Raw genomic sequence first — 19,255 nt, 5'->3', positions numbered from 1 at the left:
TGCGATATCTCGCATCACGAATTGAAAGTGTCGCGAGATCAGCCACTGTTTGGTATTTGTCAAAGATGGCGGCGCCGCCTCCAGATGAGGCTCATGATGAGGCTATGCTACAGTCTCGCATCAGTAAGTCAGCGCACTACCTCTCTTTAATGTTTGTCCAAGTTATTGCTTTTGTCGACACACTGTAAAATTATATTAGGGATAGTTCTGGTGACATTGCTGCCTTAGGAGACGTTGATGTGACGCGTATTGCCTGAGTCGAGATACAGCTAATGTCAATCTCATCAAAAAGTGCAGCAACCATGATCGATAACTCGCAGATTTATATTTGCGTTCATTATTATTCAAACCCCAACTTTGTGGGTGCAAGTGTCAATGTATATTATATCATTCTCAATTCAAATGCTGGGCATAATAATAACAATAGGTGTTATCTCGACAGACAGGTATTTTTCGCAACCAGGAACAGTGCACTCACCACCACCTGACTGAGGGTGGAGACTTGCAGCCTTTAAGTCTAATTTTTTGGTTGACAATAAATGTTTACATGAGTTATTTAGTGAATCAACTAAAATGTCGGAGAGATTGTTGAAATATCTTAATTTCTGTGCAGACACAGCCACTAACCCCCAAAATAAAGAGACAGACTGGGACAGCATCACAGGATTTTGTGACCAGCTAAATAATGAACCTGACGGGTAAGTTGTTGGGGATATTGTATTGTTGCTAGTGCAATGACAAAATGACAAAAGCAAAAGCTATCTAATTGTCTTCTGTCTTTCATCAGCCCTCAGCATGCAACAAGACTTCTCGCCCACAAAATTCAATCTCCCCAGGAATGGGAGGCTATGCAAGCACTTACAGTAAATCGCGCACCCACATGAGTAAAATTTCTTTAATATAATCGAAGACACTGATAGGATTTACGTATACTTTCAGGTTCTTGAGACATGCATAAAGACCTGTGGGAAGAAATTTCACACTGAAGTAGGCAAATTTAGATTCCTGAATGAGCTCATCAAGGTGGTGTCACCCAAGGTAATTATCAATCAACTAAATTCTGCAGTATGACACCTCAACAGATACATTATTTTCAATATACTGTAATCCTAACTTCTTCTGTTTTGCAGTATTTGGGCTCCCGGGCGGCAGAACCTGTAAAGAAAAAAGTCATAGAAATCATGTACAGCTGGACAATACTGCTCCCAGATGAAGCTAAAATTTCAGAAGCCTATCACATGTTAAAAAAGCAGGGTAAGTCCCACATCTTTGAACACTTAAGTCATGAGACTTACACAATTCGTGTTTCACTTCCTATTTTACCTTTTTGTGTATTTTATTACTTTACTGCAGTGATGCATAAGCTAGAAGGCATGTGATGTGTCTAAAATTGCATTACACATACCTTAGTGCTCTCAGGTGTTGATGGTGACTCTGACTTGTAGTAACCTTGTTTATACAGTTTAAAATGTATATAGATCATGAGTTGTGTATTCAGTCATGGTTAAACACTTTCTTCCAGGTATTGTCAAGCAGGATCCTGTACTTCCTGATGACAAGCCCCTCCCACCACCTCCACCTAGAGCCAAAAGTGAAATTTTTGATGATGAAGAGAAGTCAAAGGTAAAAATGAAGCACGGTTAAGAGAAGGGAATCATTTATATACAGTAGTGCTTTTCACAGACACAAGTCACTCAAAGCAGAAAAGTTGTGTGCAATCCTATTTTTGATTGGGAAAATTTGACCCAATTTGCACTACCTTCTGGGAAAATTATTCTAAGGTCAACAGTTTACAAAACCCTCTTCCTCTTTTCTACTTATGTCTTATCCTGTTTTTGTAGGCACTGTCTCGGTTATTGAAGAGCACACACCCGGAGGACTTAAGAGCAGCAAACAAACTCATCAAGGAAATGGTCCAAGAGGTGGGTGTGGACATATTGTTTATGTTGTGTTATATGTCACATTTCTACCTAATTTTCATCAAAGTTACAAAATAAACACCCATTGGGAACTATATAAATGGGAATGATACAAATCCTTTCAGCTGGTGTATATGTAACAGTTTCTTACGTTGAAACAGGATCAGAAGCGTGTGGAGAAGGTATCAAAGCGAGTTAATGCCATCCAGGAGGTGAACGAGAGTGTGAGCCTGCTGAGCCAGCTGCTGGAGGGTTACAGCAAGGAGAGCAGTTCTCAGAGCAACCAGGAACTCATTAAGGTCTGCGCTGCTCAGCAAGTTATATTTTAATCATAGGCACAAACATTTCCCAAAGTATCATTCAGGTTTTCTCAAATTAAGGGTTTTTTGTGCTTTAGGAACTTTACCAGCGCTGTGAAAAAATGAGGCCAACTCTTTTCCGATTAGCCAGTGACACTGAAGACAGTGACGAAGCTCTGGGTATGTGTGTGTACTTGATCTTCTCTTTTACATTGATGATATAGGGTTTTTGTTTGGACCATAATATTCATCTTATCTGTTTTAGGGGACATCTTGGAGGCCAATGACCGGTTGACCCAAGTCATAAACACGTACAGGCAGTTGGTAAAAGGTGAAGTGATTATTAACAAGGACGATGTAACACAATCACAAGAAGGTAATTTTTATCAGTGTATTAAAGACTTTTAGTTTATAAAGCTCCATCTCAAACCGTCTCCGTATCACTTTTAGTCAACAGTAACTCCGCACTTCTTGACCTGGCGGGGATAAACCCACTGGCCGAATCCGAACCCTTCAGCTTCGAAACCCTGACCCAGAATATGAGCATCAGTCTTTTGGACGATGAACTCATGTCACTGGGTAAGAACAACTCCATTGCAAAGGCTCAGTATGGATTAGTGACCTAATGTTTTACGAGGCATTAAAGTTTTGGTTAGCAGTGTAAGCACATGTTTAAACTATTAGGTGCTATTCTGGCTGTCCAGGAGGTATTCCCCTGCTGCTGCATGAGAACTTCAAAGGGCCACACCTGTGCAGACCACAAGAAAGAAAAATGCTTAGCTGTTTTTGCAAATCCCATTACCATTTGTTCACAATGCAATAAAAAATCAGATTTGGTGGATGTAAAAACACTACATATCTTTTATTATTTGTATTTCAGCCATCATTTATATTTAGCCTGCATGTCAAGTTTTATTGAGCCTAAAATGCTTATTATTTTATTGTGATAGGACTGAATGTAACGGAGAACAACTTCCACACCTCTCAGGTAGGCTTCAGTAAAAATGTTCCTCTGTCCGAGTTGTGTCACCTCAGACTTATTGCAAATGTGTTTTTTGTTGTTTTTTTTAGCTTCACAACAGTGCAGAAAACTCCTCTCCTATCCCAGCTGCAGTGCTGCTCCCGTCCGTGGCCCAAAAAGAGCTGACACCAGTGGAGGGCAGTAGAGCTCCGGCTAAAGCCTTGGATGAGTTGGACATACTCGGGAAGACTTTGTTAGAGCAGTCCCTGCCACCAGAAAGTCAACAAGTCAAATGGTAATTCTGATCACAGGTCTTCACTCATTTAGGGAGCTCAGGCTGTGGTTTCAAGCAAATTCACTCAAATTGCTGATGGCGTAAGTGTAGATTACCTTCAGATGCAGAGGTACCAGAATATACATTGTGGGTGGTATTTTGTTGTTTGTAGGGCTTCATACCTGGCAGGTCAAGACTATTGTCAGGTGGTCATTGTATCATCCACTTGGTGTTCCTGATGTCACCAAGTAATTAAGAATCCAGGATCAATGTCAAAGTTGTTTGCCCAGGACCAATGTTAGAGTTAGGGTTGGGCTGATTGGCTGGATGTAACATTTATCCTGGGCAAACAACGTAACATTGATCCTGGACTAATTACTTGGTGATATCAGATCGACCCATGTCTTTAATGTGTATGTAAAAATCAAACTGTTGTATTGGTTGTCCCCTTTATACAGGGACAAGCTTCAGACCCCCAGTAAAATGACTTTACGAGACCTGCAGAGTATGTCCAACTCCACAACCTTCCCTGGGACTGGTCCTGCCTCATCTACAGCCGCACTTTTGGACCAACCCATCCATAACTCTGCCACTGACAGACCCTCCGTACCAGCGATCAACCCTCAACAAAGCATTTCCTTGTCTGAAGTTACAGTACCTCTGGAAACAGTCAGACCTAGTAAGTACACATCACACCTAAACATGTGTCATTCTTCCCTTGTATATAATGAATATGACCATTACTTTTTTGTATTTTAGGTACTTCATTACCTGTTACTGTAATGGACAAGCACAGCCTTCGAGCCCTGTTTACTTTTGCCCGAGACTGTCCCCCTTCGAGACCGGATGTACTCGTCGTGATCATCTCTATGTTGTCGTCTGCTCCAGTTCCCATCACCAACATACGCTTCCAGGCAGCTGTACCCAAGGTAAGTAATGCTGTTTCTGATCTCCGACTGACAATGTAAATGTGGACATTTTCCACCTGATTAGTGTGCCTTTTGTTATTGTAAATAGGTAATCTGTTAAAATGTTGTTTAGGTAATGAAGGTGAAGCTACAGCCCCCCACTGCGACTGAACTTCCACCTTTCAACCCCATTCTGCCTCCAGCTGCCATTACACAGATACTGCTACTGGCAAATCCTCAAAAGGTAAACTTACATTATTTGGCAATTACCGTTATTATATTTGAAAATAATGTTGAATTACAAATTTATAGATACAGATAATATCACTAATTTGAATCGTAAGCATTGAAGCAGTACTAAGTAACTTGTTTACCTTAATAAATCCTTTCCATAGTCCCTCAGGGAGTAATACAAGTGTTAATGGGATGATTGGGGGGTCTTTCATCATCCCCCTGTGGCCAGAAAACCACACTTGCAACTTCGATGCCTACGGGTCGGAGGCGCAATACACACTAAGAGAAACACGAAGAAGAAGCTAACAGGCTAACGGGCAAAGCTAACTGCGGGCTAGCACCACTTAAACAGTATTTACAATGAAGTTTGAGTGAAAAAAAATATCTCCATTGTGTAATCGGATGTACAATATCCCTCTCTCCCTTTGTCTTTTCTGTCAGCGTAGTATTTACTCTCATGGACAATTAATGAGTAAAAAAATGCAACATGCTATGACACCTCCAGAGGCGCTTAGAGGCCCTAGGGCAGAGTTTTTCAACCACTGTGCCGTGGCACACTAGTGTGCCTTGAGATATTGTATGGTGTGCCTTGGAAAATTATCCAATTTCACCTAGTTGTTTTTTTTAAAACAAATTCATTATTATCCACAAATAATGTACCGTTTTCGAGTGTCTGTGCTGTCTGGAGTAGAGGAACCATGTAATGAATACTCCATATTAGGTCGCTAATTTCTTTGAAACAAGAGAATTAGCGATGCATGGATGCGGCAGGTGGCGGTGACTGTGGCATTGTGGCTAGCGAGACTATACAGTGTTCCTATTCAAGACACTTTTATGTGAACGACTGAATATAGTCTACAGGGTTACATTTTTGTATATTGTCTGCTGGTGGTGTGCCTCGTAATTTTTTCAATGAAAAAAATGTGCCTTGGCTCAAAAAAGGTTGAAAAACACTGCTCTAGGGGCATGAGTTACTTAGTACTGCTTTTAGTTTCTATAAAAAAATATTATACCAGTAGTCATGTTAACGTACAACTCGCATGCTAGTTCATGAGCAATGAAAAGGCTTAGATGCACAGCAAGCAATGGTCTTTTGTTTTCACGATATATTAAAGGACAAAACTAATTTTATCTCACAATTTTATAAAGATCAGATGGTACAGTCTACTATAGTTCTTAAATGGAACATAAAAAGTTATTGGTATAAGAAAGTGTTATTATTTGAAGGACCCGCTGCAATAATATGTAAATTTGTTTTTCAGGAGAAGGTGCGACTGCGGTACAAACTCACATTCAACGTGGCCGACAAGTTTTACGATGTATCCGGAGACATTGATCAGTTTCCTCCTCCAAGCTCATGGGGCAACCTTTGAGATGCTTTATGAAGATGTTTTTTTTTTGTGTGCATATATTAAGAAAGACCAATCCTGCTGTCCACTTGTGGGCATGGTCGGCTTACTTTGTGCCTTCCTTTGTAGACTCTCCTTTCTGCAAACGGTAATGTGAATCAAGGAGGCTCAGTAAAATTATGTGCAATGAAGTTTTACATGTTGTCGGAAACCAGATTCCCCCTTTTACGGTAGTTCTTTTAAAATCCCCAAATTGTTGTTTAGTTGAAAATTATGCTGAGAAGAAGTAAGCTGTAAAAAACCACATGAGCTTCGGGGATAATTTCCTGGTGAACGGGGTTTTCTCAATCAACGCCAATGCTTTGAACAAATCTGATGATGCTGGATATTGTCTTATATACAGGTACTGTATTACAATTACAAATTAGTGATTTCACATAGGATATTGAAGATGGGGAGATAAATATATTGGATAAAAAAAATATAATTATGCTCCTAATATATTTAAAGATTAGTGCTTTTAGTGTTGCACCGGTGCATGTGAATTAGTCTACAATATTGCCATAAATTGCAAAGGAGTCATTGAACGTTACTGATTGGTTTACTGTTTTTTAAGACAGAAGCTTTATATTCATTACATGTCTCTCGGTAGGTCTTAGTTTACTATTATATTTTTATGTTCAAAATGGTGAAGGGATTAGATTTTGATGCTCATTGCCCCTAAGTTAATTTACACTTTACAATTTTATGTTATGCACTTTTTAAACTTTTATACTCAGGATTTTGATTTGTAACTGTTGATTTTTTTTTCTTTTTCTTTTTTTTGCACGATATTTCTCCCTACACCTTTCCTTTGCTGCCTATTATAGTTTTGAATGACCCAAAGATGGACAAGTTCATGTATTTTATCCTGATTCTACCACATGTGCCTGACTGTTGTACATACTGTATCCATATGTGAAACTGTCACAAATGGGACATCGGAGTATTCTTCGAGCAATGAAGAAATAAAGAGGTCAGATGACTAGGTGCTTGGGTAAATGAAGATGCAATGCTCTTTAACATTATTTATTGTGGAAAGAGTTCTGCAAAAAAGAAACTATTACTAGAGTATAACAAGTAGCTTGAAACGGGTCAAATAACTGGCAAATGTTTCGTCAAGCTGAGAAAGCATGGATGTAAAGTAAGAGGGTGCGCGGTTTGACTAAAAATTATTGGAGCAGTACAAGCACTATTTTGTACAGAAAGTTACCGCATACTTCCCTTAAATTTCATCAGGAATAATTCAGACTTTGAAAAGGTAAAGGTGAGCAACACTGGAATGTTATTTTGAAGATACAGAACTGATTGCTAAAGAATACAAGATCCACTATGAAAAGGTCTACTTTAGATCATACAAAGGTTCACAGAAAACTTGACATCCTCCGCTGTCACACACGGGTAGGCAGTGTAGTTATTAAGTAGATGAATGACAAAATAAACCTACTACAGCATAAACAACTGCTCATATAGATGAACATGTACTGTAAAACACACAAAATGTTACTTTCGTGGAGGTGGGGGTCCTGAAGGAGGAGGTGGCGGGGAGTTGAAGGGGTACGTGGGCTGGCCCATGAAGCCCATGAGCGGGGGCTGAGGTGGGGGGAACTGCTGGGCCATGAGAGGCTGCGGGGCTCCAGTGGGCGGAGGGGGAGCGGGCTGGCCGTACTGACTCGGAGGCTGGTTGGGCTGGTCCGCCCCCCCTCCTCCAGACGGGCCCCCGCTGCGGTTGTAGCCCCCACTGCTGTAGTTGTTGCTGCTGTTGTACTGGTCAGAGTTGCTGTAGCTGTTCCTGCGGTCACGGTCTCGGTCCCTGAAGGAGGACGAGGAGTTGGTGCGGTCCCCATCGCGGTTATTGCGGCCGTCGCGGTTGAAGCTACTGCGCCCGTCTTTGCCGGCTCCACCCGTGCGCATGCGTCGCTCAGTTTCCTCCTGATACATGAGGTTGGGGTTGTTGGAGTTATTGCCACGGAAACGCATACGTCCACCTGTGACACATGGATAAGTTCTCAATATACATCCAATGTTAACATGCACAGATTTTGACGTAGATCTGCCCTACCCCCTCCTCCTCCACGTCCTGAGTCCAAGAGCTGCAGCAGTTTGGGGTTGATGGCCTGTCGGGCCTCCTCCAGGACTCGGACCAGGTCACGGGCCTGGCGCAGGTTTCCGGGAGTGAAGAAGGTGTAAGCAGTGCCTTTGTTGGTGCTGCGAGCTGTACGTCCAATGCGATGTACGTAGTCCTCGGAGGAGCTGGGATAGTCATAGTTGATGACGAACTTGACATCCTCCACATCTTTTACATGTAAACATTTGGTATTTGGGAGGGGGAGGATAATGTTAAAACCACAAAAGGGCATTTATATATTACCAATACATTGATTACATGTTGTAGTACATACCTGGATATGAATTATATAAAAATGATGAATCCTACTGAGCTACAGTAACTTACCTTTGAAGTCTGGGCATCCAAATAGTCTCACAGATCAACATTATGTCAAATTCATTTAAACAAGACACCGTTATGCCTGTTTAATTGAACTGTGGTATGGAATAAATCATGGGCGATTTAGAATTGATTCTCGCAAAAGTGACAGCTAATCAAAATGTGTGAATCCACAGAGTCTGTTTCTCATTACAGAGGTGTGGGGCTCTGACAGCACTGCTTAACCAGTCTCCTCAGTCTCCTCCATCTGGATTTCAGATTTCATCACCATCTTCTTCAATAGTACAACGTGTTGTGATGAAACTGAACTAATACACAGGCGTGATGGAAGTAGCTGGATGTACGCTGAGGTTGTAGAGGAGATAAGAGAAAGGGGAATTGATGTACTTACCCCCTTCGTGTTGTTTTTACAAAGGTAGCCAGTCCCCCCTGAACAGTCCTGGTTGATAGGCGGGGCTGAGGCGGCGGGACACAGACGGGAGCAGAACGGGCTGGTTCTGTTGCTCTCTCGTCGCACTGCGGGATCCGCCTCAGACCCTGGCCCAGGACTGGATCCAGACGAGCCCTCTAAACTCGCGCTCTCCTGTCTGTCTGCTTTTGGGACGGGCCGGTGGGCAGACATACAGGCACCCCAGGCTTCTCCCAAGGAAGGCTCGCTGGATTTACAAACTGTGGGAACTGGGCAGGGGGGGCTCTGAGTTACCCAAGAAGTACAGAAGTGGGGCTTTAAACCCCCCTCTAAAACTAGCCAAGTCTCTACTTTAGCATGACTGAGGGGCAGAGACAGCATCTCAGAGAGTTACAGCTGCAGTGAGCTGCCAAACCCTGAGAGGAGAAGAGGGGAAAAGAGAACATATGTCAAATTCTTAATTTTTGTCAAGCCATGAACAATTTGCCTGCCCCCCTTCTCAGATTTAGGTAGCCTAAACCTGACATTGAACGCAAACAACGTAATAATATACAACACGTAATATATCTGAACTGGAGTCAACATTAGGCAGTTTGTATCCGTATGGAGACAAGAAAAGGTGCACAGGAGCTTCAGCCCCATACACCCCTCCTTTGGGCAGCGTGCCAGAGAGCCCCAGGTGAAGGAGGTTTGAACTGCAGTAACAAGAAACAGACTAGAAATCCAGCGAACCCTAAGGACCTTGGCCTCATAAGAGCATCGTCACAAATTCTGCAACGCTTTCCCACGGCAGATATGTAAAATCTTCAAACATTTCTGGTTGTGCAGGATTGTATATACGGTATTTTTGAGCTGACTTTCAAATTCTTTTTTTTTCTTTTCTTTTTTTTAAAGAAAGAAAAGAGAATCAAACAGTCACATATCATCAGCTGTTAACATTTCCTTTGTTACATTGTTTTTAAGCCCTAGTGTATTGTTAACACAAACAACATTATCAAGATCCTAAGATAAAGTGGGTCAATCTGTAATTTTGTGCACATGTATAAGACATACCCAGACCACGTGAGGCTACATCTGTGGCAATCAGAATAGGGGCTTTGCCACTTCTAAATTCTGCAAATTTAAAAAAAAAACATAAATATGTTTGTGTTTGAGAAACATAATATTAAAAAAATATTTAAAATGTTATGTTTTTGTTTTTTTTCTTACCTGTGAGCACCCAGTCTCTTTCTGGTTGGCTCTTATCTCCGTGGATACACATGGCAGGCCAACTAAAAATCAGAAAATAAAATCATTTACCCTGAACTCTATTGGCTTGAATGAGTGGGCAGGATAATGTTGCCATGAACCTCACCCATCTCGTCTCATCCTCCGGGTGAGATCATCACAACGCTTCTTGGTCTCGACAAAAATGATGGTTTTGTTCTCTTTTTCAGCCATAATCTCCTCCATGAGTTGAAGAAGTCTAACAGAGTGAATACAACCGATCAAAGATACCACACCAGTTTTCAACTGAAATAATTGTTTTTTTTAACAGGTGGGTTATTCCTACTTGTTGTCTTTTTCAGTTTCCATGCAAACATCCACGATTTGTAGGATATTGTGGTTGGCACTGAGCTCAAGTGCACCAACGTTGATTTGGATGTAATCTCTGAGAAAGTCCTCAGCAAGCTGTCGAACCTCCTTTGGCCAGGTTGCACTCCACATCAGGGTCTGTCTGTCAGGCTAAGAACCAGAACAGGTTATAAATTCAACAGAGGACACACTAGTGCACTGAGAAACCTAGTAACATACCCTGATTTGCTCAACTATTTTGCGAATTTGAGGCTCAAAGCCCATGTCAAGCATGCGGTCAGCCTCATCCAGCACTAGATAAGTGCATCGACGTAGGTTAGTCTTTCCTGCCTCCAAGAAGTCTATGAGACGACCAGGTGTGGCAATACAGATTTCAACACCTATACACATTTTAAAGATAATAATTTAAATATATCTTCCCATATCATTCTGCCTTTGAATTTTCTTAACATGAGCTAACAAAATACCTACCTCTCTCAAGATCTCTGATCTGAGGTCCTTTGGGAGCTCCACCGTACACACAGGTGCTTTTGATCCGTGATGTCTTTCCATAGTCATATGCAACCTGTTGGACCTGCTGGGCCAGCTCTCTGGTAGGTGCAAGCACCAAACACTACAGGAAAGGTTTAATAAAATATATCACTACATACTGTATGTAGATATATGTGTTACAACTTTCAGTTGAACTTACAATAGGACCATCGCCTCTCTCCAGGTACGGCTGATGATTGATGTGCACAATAGCAGGGAGAAGATACTAAAAATACATTCAAATAAATAAGTTTCTTAACATGAATCACATAATGTATTCCTTACATATTAATTATATCCCCAGTGTACTTACTGCCAGTGTCTTTCCAGAACCAGTCTGAGCAATGCCCACCATGTCACGGCCACTCAAAGCCGCTGGAAAGCCTTGACTCTGGATTGATGTCGGCTCTTTGAAGTTCTGCTGCGCCAGTGTATCCATGACATACTCTACAAATACAAAGACATAAAAAGTATAATTTTGAGTATTAAAATCAGTGAACACTAAAGGGTCATGCAAGGGTAGGTATTGCAGGGGTGGGATTTACTCACGAGGAAACTGTGCCTGATGAAAAGCTGTAACTGGTCGTGGACAACCAGAGCCTCGGATTGTGATCTCCTTCTTTCTTCGAAATTCTTCAATATCATACTGTGTTTGGGAGGAAAAGGGCAATAATTATAGATATAATATTTAAAACAATACATGTATGTACCATGAGTAAAACATGCCTGAGTCAGCCGTTGTACTTCTTGGTGTTCAGTGTAAAAATTCTTTTCAAACTTGGGCAGCTCATCTAGATTCCACCTTTTTTTGCGAAGGCGGTCCCCAGGATTTCCAAACTTCATGGGCGGAGGTCCACTGCTCCGACCACTCATTGCCCCAAACCGGGGCCTACGTGAATAGAATACAGCAAATTTAGGTTAAAAAAACATGAAAATACATACTGCATGTTATACATAAGTTTTAGTAACATATCTCTCTGCAGTCAGTTGCCCTCCAGCTCTGAACCAAACTAACCTTGCCAGCTGCAAACTGAAATCTCGCGGTATTTGTGAACTCGAAAATTGTGGATAACTCACCCATGGATCTATCATAATAGAACTCACCAGAGTCCTACACAAATCATCAACATGGCTTTTGCCAGGTTTGAACCAAACGGCTAGTGTTGTCATTTCAATGACACACGTCACGTGAAAAAACATTGTTTTATTTAGTGTTATTTTTTAATTTTCTTTATGCAACACCACTCTAAATAACTTTATGCGACAACAAACTGACACTTCATGATGTAACAGCAAAACATTTCATGAACTAGCATTATTTACTTTGCATGACCCATCTGATCTGTTCACAATGTAAACACACCCTGAGGCCTATCCTTCCATTAGCATAGCATATCCGTGATGGCGCAGATATGAAAATAGCTAAAACACAATTTTAAACGAAATACATTTTTAAAATGGTATAATAGGATGTAAAACAATATATTTACCGGTCTCGACCACGATCTCGGTCCCGATCCCTGTCTCTGTCTCCATAAGAGCCACCTCGCATTTTGCAGTTAGCTTCCGCTTCGGTTACAATTTTTGTGATTTCAGTGAATAACTAACAGGAGTAGCGTTACTCGTGCATGCACTGACCAATTCTAACTTTGCAATAAATGAAAGGAAATTTGGGGGAGGGGGAGCACTGCAAATTAATATCCTATTTGTCGCGAAGCAAAGGGTGAAGAGCGTCGTAATCTTTTTCGTCGATCTGCCTGCCCTCTTTTACTACGTAACTTCGAATAGAAATGTGACGTAAACGCCTGTCGTTGTCCAGTCCCTACGCACAAATATGTAGTAACTACAATAGTGAATACCATCTGTCCAGGGCTGTCGCTGTGACAAAAACAAGCAGCTTTTTACAGACAGGAAAGACAGATTTCCAGGAAGTGTTTTTTCTTATATGTCTGATATGTTGTAGTAGGCCTTTTCTGTCAAATTGCAATATTTAATGCATAGGGTAGGTGTTTGACGTGGACTCCGTGTAAGGTCATGCCTTTGTTAATTCAAAATAAGGGCCTTGACCGTATAAGCTCGACATGCGACCTTTATGAGAGATACCCGCATTTACAGGTTTGTTTCATACTGCCAGTCAAGTCATGGCACCAGCTAGTCTATGGTGTAGTCATACATCTAGACCTGGGGGACGTATGTGATTTGGAGCACTAGGCAATATGATTTGTCCTTGTTTATCTAAGTGCTACAAATGTGTTTGTTTTACAGGAAAATGCAAGACAGTTTCGCTCTAGGCCACTTGTTGACGTGGACCCAAAATATTGTTTGTATGTCCAACAAAGAGAGTATGCTGCAACAACACCAGCAGACAGTAAGTAAAATGCAATAACAAAACAAAAGCTCTCAAAACACTAGGAAAACCCATTCAACCATCACCACATGTTTGCAAATTGCTGTTTTCTTCTCTAACAGAACATGTTTCTGTTATCGGATCAGATGATGCCACAACCTGCCATTTAGTGGTTCTCCGACACACAGGTAACATTTTTATTTAGCTGTGATTTTGCTTTGAGCCAGTCATGCATATTTGATCATTTCTTATCACTCTTTCAATGTCTTAGGAAGTGGAGCTGTCTGTGTTGCTCACTTGGACGGTTCCAGTACTTGGGCTGAGGTCCAACTTATTATTAAAGCAGTTATGTCCCTCAGTCATCACGGCAAAGATGGAAGGTAAAATACTAATATCTAGATATACAGTATTGCATAAATACAAATAATGTCTGTGTCGTGTCAAGACTAGAGCTTCATCTTGTTGGGGGATTCAATGATGACTCCAAGACATCTGATAATTTAAGCGTTAGCATTTTGGGTAAGTTTAAATGTTATTTCAAGTTGCATGATTGACTTATATAACCTAACACATATTTATATTTGCAGCTGCATTTCATAAACAAAAGGAAAGTGTTCACCTAGAAACGTGTTGCATAACTGGTAAAATTTACACTTAAAAGTTGAACAACTGACTGTGAACATTCACACAAATGAACATTCATTACTGACTTTATTGACAACATTTCTGTTTTCAGAAATGAATGACGCTGTAGTTAATGGGAATCACAGACCCGTAGTGTATGGAGTAGGTAAGACAGTCTCAGGAAGGTTGGAGTGATGTGACTATCATAAATATGTTTCTATTATAAATTTTTCCTCAGGCGTAAACGTGAAAACGGGTGATGTGTTCCCCTCTTTGTTTGTCTGCAAAGGACCTGCAGAGGAACTGCGCTCAGCACGGACCTTCACCGGAGGACAGGTAGAGACACACAGCATGTTAGATCAATGTTTCTAATAACTTGTGATATACATATTTTATTGCTATGTTGCAGATGGCAGAAATATATGATTCAAGTCGAGGGGTGGTCAAAATTGGCCCTTGTAAATGGTCTCAAAATATGGATATTGCTTTCTGGTTAGCTCAAAATGATGCCACAATTTTAAAGGTATTGATGAGTGTATCTAATGTAATTCCTGCATTCTTGTATTTATGTTTTGTCTTTTATTCACACACAGTACCTGTCAACCTCTCCTAATGCTGAGCCACCGCACTTTGTCCAGCACATGAAGTCCACCATCCAGTTCATTTTAGATCATCCAAACCCAGACAGCCTTTTTCCAGAAGGACAACCACAGCTCTACCACAGGACAGACCAAGGAGAATGGGATCGGACTATGCAGGCATAGAAGTACAGTATTTTATATCATCACAAACCTTAATATGAAGCCTATGTTTGCCTCTCAGCTCATGGTGCACAGGAATGCTTGCTATATGTATTCAGTTTTTCCAGTGTGTCGTGAGACTTCAAAGGGACATTGTCAGTGTTATTACACACATTAATAACAATGTGCTTTGTGCACTAAGAAGAATGTGAAGCCAACTTAAGGTCTACAGATGTTATAGACAGTTTGTGTATGGTTTTCTGTCCTATTTTTCTGGCTGGTCCAGGATACAACGTGTGTATGTTGGTCTGGTCAAATGTTCTGTCCACGTTCATTCGGACTCCTAATGATTTAAAGACCACTTTAAAGCATGTTTTTGTTTAACAGAGAAAATCAGTACTCTCAACAAACATTGGCATCCTGAATTAGATATGTGGTGTTGAAGATAATTTAAGGTTATAATTTTGGAATATTTATTCTTGATTGGCACCTTTACAAAAATAGCGTAAAGGTGGATTAACAGGATTATGGGCGATTCACATTTTTGTCAATAATTGTGGCACAGTTTACAGATAAGAGCTTTGTGTTTATTACATAATTGTAAAAACAGACCAGTTGCAATATGGTAAGTAATGTTAACAGAAGATCTATTATCCCAGCCTTCATTACTCACCTGTCCTATCAGGATGATTTCGGTGGCGGGCAATGTATTTGCTGCTTATGAACTTGTTTTAACCTTTTACATGGTCTGAACCATGAATCCAATTGATGTTGGAGACTATGCCTGAAATGTTGCCAAGGACTGTACAAATGTTTTCAATTAAATAAAAAACAATTACAAGTTGTCGTTTTATTTATTTATTTATTTATTATATTGTGTGCTTAAATTTTCCTAACAATATTCTTGTCTTGTTTTAGTAATTTAAACCATGGTTGTATTGCCTTTTTACGGGTTTGCTCATAGATTTAGTAGGAAGCTGCTAGAAAAGCTCTTTTTGCTGAGCTCCAGTCGCTCCGCCCTCACAAACACTTTCACTGTGATGGTGGAGAGCGAGCGTAGCGGAGAGCCATCATCATCATCATCACTATCGGATACCGGAGCAGCCGGTCAAAGATTAGCGAGGCTCTGGACTTTAGTACCATCATTTACATGCGCACCCGGTCTCGTCTATCCTCGCAACATTTTCATTTTGAGATAATCATTCGTTGCGAGAGGTGTAGATCGTAGACTAGAGCAGGCAATGTTGGTGGGACGTTTCGACGGCGAATACATTAATGGTACGTTACAGTCGAATTTAACAGAAATAAGAGGTGCTAAACGTCTTGAGAGGCTGTTTTTTATCACCTCGGTGTAAAAATGTTTAAGACTATCCGGCGTTTCCCATGGGTCACAAATGTCACCCTGTACGGGTGCCTGTTCGCCGGGGGAGATTTCGTTCACCAGTGGCTTTCACGGCGTGACAACATCAACTGGACACAAACGCGGAACGTCGCCATAGTAGCGTTCGGTTTCCATGGCAACTTTAACTTCTTCTGGATGCGTTTTTTGGAGCGCAGGTTCCCGGGAAACTCCGCCGGAATGGTGCTGCGAAAACTGGCCCTGGACCAGAGCACAGCCGCGCCGCTAGCCACCAGCGTCTTCTACACAGGTCAGTGATCAGCGGACTTTGACTGAAGGTATGGCCTGTGTTTACTTTGAGCAGTTGATCGCTCACTCAAAAACATACTCAAACAACTTGTAACTTGAGCCAATAAACATGGAGCTCTCTGGAGGCCTTTCACTCTTTGATTGCTGCTGGGCAAAAGGTCACATCAAAGACATTTTGAAGATATTGTCTCAGGCATTTCTCAAGCCAGAAATGAGAGTACACACTGCAATAATGGTGAGTGGTAATTCCCTACCTTGAGAAAACAATAGTGTAGGTTATGGGGCTAGTGAAAACTTTAGTGTTTAAGACAGTTTACGAACAAATACATGTGTCACCTGTCACAACAGTGCCTTTGACATCTGTATGTATTAAAATGATTAAAACACACCACACTATTCAGTCGAGAGAAGGCTTTATGCTTCTAGTACATAATAAGTAGTACATAATAAATTTAGAAAACATATGAACAATAGCATTGTTTCATTGCATCATCTCTGAATTTACTTAATGATTGCAGGTGTAAGTTTTCTAGAGGGTAAAGAAGACATAACACAAGACTGGAGAGAGAAGTTCCTCAACACATACAGAGTGAGTATACAAACATCAATGAATAGGCCTTTATTGGGAAAGCTCTCTTTGAAAACTTTCCTAAGGGGTTACTCTTCATTGTCATGATAGACAGCCAAAGCAAACTCCTGCATTTATGTAAAGCCTAAATTTGCATTGTTTTTGTTTTTTCTTAAAGACGGGGCTGATGTTCTGGCCTTTTGTGCAGGTAGGAAGTACAATGTTAACTGTTTTACAGCAGTCATAGACAATTAAACGTCTCTATACCCTAAAATATGTTTAGTACATTAGTTATTACTTCATCCATTTCCTGTCTTGTCAGACAATAACCAACAAATAATGAATGTATGTTTATTTACTTATTTATTTTCATTGTGTTTTTTTTCCCCAGTTCCTGAACTTTGCCTTGGTGCCCTTGTACGTACGGACCATCTTCACTGGCTGCTGTGGATTTGTGTGGGCAACTTTCTTATGTTTCTCACGGCAGAGCGGTGATGGCACAGCAGGAGCAGCTATTGCATGGATGTTCCCCTCTAAAGATACAACTAGCCAGGACAAAGATGACTCTATTCGTGAGGCCGGTGCTTCAGGAGAGGAAAAAGAAACTATCAAGGGCACAAAACAATGAAGTGTCAACCACTTGCACACACAAAAGTCATGAGCATGTGAGGTGGGCTAAAATCATTCTCGATATCTTCCATTGCACAACAAGAGGCAGTTAGTTTGTACATTAATCTGTAACGTGTAAACTTGCACAATATGGAAATGAAACAAATGCTGCTTTGAGATTAGTGGAAAAGTAGTGTGTAGTCGTAGTCTCGGCTGGCCAGACTACAGGTTTATAAGGTTTAATAGAGATGGAGGCAGATAAACAAAAACAGACAGTGATTTTACAGATTATTTATTCGATTAAATGAATGTAGCAGTAAACTGCTCGGGTTCAGTTGTAGAGTTTCTTTGAGCACAGGTTGAAAATCTAATTTTTGGTATTTTTGTTTTGCACATGACACTGCAAAGTCTAAGTGATTCTGCTTGAAGAAAACTGGGGACCTATAGAAATAAAGACACAGTCAATAAAATAATATACATTGTTTTATATGGTACAAAACCCAAGTACTAGTTACATATCTTCAATATACAACTTTGTTGTTAAACTCTGGACTGGCAGCTAACTCAATACAAGTGATGTCAGCTCTAAGATGAAGCGATGCTTTGCCTCTACAATGTGCCAAAACACTGAGAAGAGTTGGTTTGGTCATTGTTTACACTATGGTAAAACACACACTGGTTCATAATAAATACTTATTCTTTGTTTTAATTGAAATGGTACAATTATATTGCACATGACAATAACTACTAATGTTCACACATTATGAAGTGAACTGTGTGTTAACTGTAGTGGATACATTGGGTTATTTGTTGTGCATAATCAAGATAATTAGTGGCTACAGGCGTAACACTACTTATATAGAGTGATGTTTTTCTTACTAAATTTTTAACAATATTATGAATATATATAATATATAGAAAGAGTCAATGTGATTGTAGTTGTATAATTGTTAATAATATACATATGCATATTTGTACAAGGCCATAATGAGGTTATGATATTTTAATTTAATGTGACTGCTCCCACTTTAATACTGTGTTTGCACATGTTTATGAAACGATTTATATGGTGTGTTAAATAAATTATTTGTCATCATTCATTTCTAAATATTGTTGTGTTATACATGTTATTGCATTAAAAATATATATATTTTTATATATATATATATATATATATATATATATTAGGGCTGTCAACATTAATTTGTTGAAATAGGATGATTAAATTAATCGCGATTAATTTGATTAATCGCGATTAATTTAATCATCCTATTTCAACAAAAAATATATATATTTTGTCCTTATATTCTATTTCATGAGCCTTAAAGTTTGCAGTTTCTGCCCTAAAGGTTCAGCACAAAAAGAAAATGTCTCTAAAAAGTGAGTTATCAATCAGTTCTCAGCTGTTGGGCTTTTCACATAAATATGAAACTGTGGATTTGGTCAATGAAATGTGCAATCAGTAATCACATGCTTTAAATGTAAGTGTTTTATGTTGGATAAAACATAAAAACATAAAAAATGAATATAATTATTAGAAAAAATTAACTGCGATTAATCACGATTAATCGCATTTCACAAGTGCGATCAATCATGATTAAAAAAAGCCTTAATATATATATATATAAATATATATATATATATATTTTTTTTTTTTGGCTTTTCCTCGGTCGGTTTACTATGCTCAATAAGCACAAATGTAATTGAACACCAATTGTGCTGCATCAGTGATCATTTGGATATAAAGTAGTGCAGACAGAAGCTGCTCTGTT

General features: G+C 40.0%; 4 protein-coding genes across 5 annotated transcripts; 3 read left to right on the top strand and 1 right to left on the bottom strand.

Moving 5' to 3' along the window:
* Positions 1-38: 38 nt before the first annotated feature.
* gga1 (golgi-associated, gamma adaptin ear containing, ARF binding protein 1) lies at positions 39-7,057 on the top strand. Its single transcript, XM_079553113.1, has 17 exons — positions 39-123; positions 614-698; positions 788-863; positions 940-1,038; positions 1,131-1,254; positions 1,523-1,623; positions 1,842-1,922; positions 2,081-2,218; positions 2,317-2,398; positions 2,484-2,594; positions 2,669-2,797; positions 3,169-3,206; positions 3,290-3,474; positions 3,912-4,132; positions 4,213-4,382; positions 4,495-4,605; positions 5,858-7,057. The coding sequence occupies exons 1-17, from the start codon at positions 66-68 to the stop codon at positions 5,966-5,968; spliced, it is 1,920 nt and encodes a 639-aa protein (XP_079409239.1). The 5' UTR covers positions 39-65; the 3' UTR covers positions 5,969-7,057.
* Positions 7,058-7,381: 324 nt separating this feature from the next.
* On the bottom strand, positions 7,382-12,715 carry ddx17 (DEAD-box helicase 17). The gene is made up of 13 exons (XM_079553176.1): positions 12,438-12,715; positions 11,674-11,836; positions 11,497-11,593; positions 11,261-11,394; positions 11,108-11,173; positions 10,888-11,029; positions 10,636-10,796; positions 10,394-10,566; positions 10,196-10,306; positions 10,051-10,112; positions 9,895-9,954; positions 8,046-8,279; positions 7,382-7,971 (listed from the first exon to the last, which is right to left on the bottom strand). Exons 1-13 carry the CDS (start codon positions 12,497-12,499, stop codon positions 7,487-7,489), a joined length of 1,950 nt encoding a protein of 649 aa, XP_079409302.1. The 5' UTR covers positions 12,500-12,715; the 3' UTR covers positions 7,382-7,486.
* Positions 12,716-12,821: 106 nt separating this feature from the next.
* On the top strand, positions 12,822-15,395 carry ntan1 (N-terminal asparagine amidase). Its single transcript, XM_079553792.1, has 10 exons — positions 12,822-13,062; positions 13,213-13,315; positions 13,417-13,482; positions 13,566-13,674; positions 13,740-13,813; positions 13,882-13,935; positions 14,031-14,084; positions 14,157-14,254; positions 14,328-14,441; positions 14,512-15,395. Exons 1-10 carry the CDS (start codon positions 12,982-12,984, stop codon positions 14,680-14,682), a joined length of 924 nt encoding a protein of 307 aa, XP_079409918.1. The 5' UTR covers positions 12,822-12,981; the 3' UTR covers positions 14,683-15,395.
* A 288-nt stretch (positions 15,396-15,683) lies between these two features.
* LOC306961591 (mpv17-like protein) lies at positions 15,684-17,810 on the top strand. 2 transcript variants are annotated; one of them, XM_079554402.1, is made up of 5 exons: positions 15,684-16,307; positions 16,825-16,895; positions 17,053-17,082; positions 17,266-17,446; positions 17,477-17,810. In XM_079554402.1, the coding sequence occupies exons 1-5, from the start codon at positions 16,016-16,018 to the stop codon at positions 17,500-17,502; spliced, it is 600 nt and encodes a 199-aa protein (XP_079410528.1). In that variant the 5' UTR covers positions 15,684-16,015; the 3' UTR covers positions 17,503-17,810. The 2 variants fall into 2 exon arrangements, with proteins under 2 accessions (XP_079410528.1, XP_079410527.1); XM_079554401.1 differs by having other exon boundaries at positions 17,266-17,810.
* The last annotated feature ends 1,445 nt before the right edge of the window (positions 17,811-19,255 follow it).

The sequence above is a fragment of the Gobius niger genome, assembly GCF_951799975.1.
Source record: "Gobius niger genome assembly, chromosome: 3".
Lineage (NCBI taxonomy): Eukaryota > Metazoa > Chordata > Actinopteri > Gobiiformes > Gobiidae > Gobius > Gobius niger.
Note: the sequence above shows the minus strand (reverse complement) of the source record. Positions and strands in the feature narration are given on the sequence as shown.

Excerpts from the sequence above, each read along its gene's own strand:
- gga1 (XM_079553113.1), top strand. The coding sequence starts at position 66 with ATGGCGGCGCCGCCTCCAGATGAGGCTCATGATGAGGCTATGCTACAG. Across the intron at positions 1,039-1,130 it reads TCAAGGTGGTGTCACCCAAG|TATTTGGGCTCCCGGGCGGC; the intron begins GTAATTATCAAT and ends TCTGTTTTGCAG. Across the intron at positions 3,475-3,911 it reads GAAAGTCAACAAGTCAAATG|GGACAAGCTTCAGACCCCCA; the intron begins GTAATTCTGATC and ends CCCTTTATACAG.
- ntan1 (XM_079553792.1), top strand. The coding sequence starts at position 12,982 with ATGCCTTTGTTAATTCAAAATAAGGGCCTTGACCGTATAAGCTCGACA. Across the intron at positions 13,316-13,416 it reads TGCAACAACACCAGCAGACA|AACATGTTTCTGTTATCGGA; the intron begins GTAAGTAAAATG and ends CTTCTCTAACAG. Across the intron at positions 13,483-13,565 it reads AGTGGTTCTCCGACACACAG|GAAGTGGAGCTGTCTGTGTT; the intron begins GTAACATTTTTA and ends TCAATGTCTTAG.
- ddx17 (XM_079553176.1), bottom strand. The coding sequence starts at position 12,499 with ATGCGAGGTGGCTCTTATGGAGACAGAGACAGGGATCGGGACCGAGAT. Across the intron at positions 11,395-11,496 it reads TCATCAGGCACAGTTTCCTC|AGTATGTCATGGATACACTG; the intron begins GTGAGTAAATCC and ends TTGTATTTGTAG. Across the intron at positions 8,280-9,894 it reads TGTAGCCTCACGTGGTCTGG|ATGTGGAGGATGTCAAGTTC; the intron begins GTATGTCTTATA and ends TACATGTAAAAG.
- LOC306961591 (XM_079554401.1), top strand. The coding sequence starts at position 16,016 with ATGTTTAAGACTATCCGGCGTTTCCCATGGGTCACAAATGTCACCCTG. Across the intron at positions 16,308-16,824 it reads CACCAGCGTCTTCTACACAG|GTGTAAGTTTTCTAGAGGGT; the intron begins GTCAGTGATCAG and ends TAATGATTGCAG. Across the intron at positions 17,083-17,265 it reads TGTTCTGGCCTTTTGTGCAG|TTCCTGAACTTTGCCTTGGT; the intron begins GTAGGAAGTACA and ends TTTTTTCCCCAG.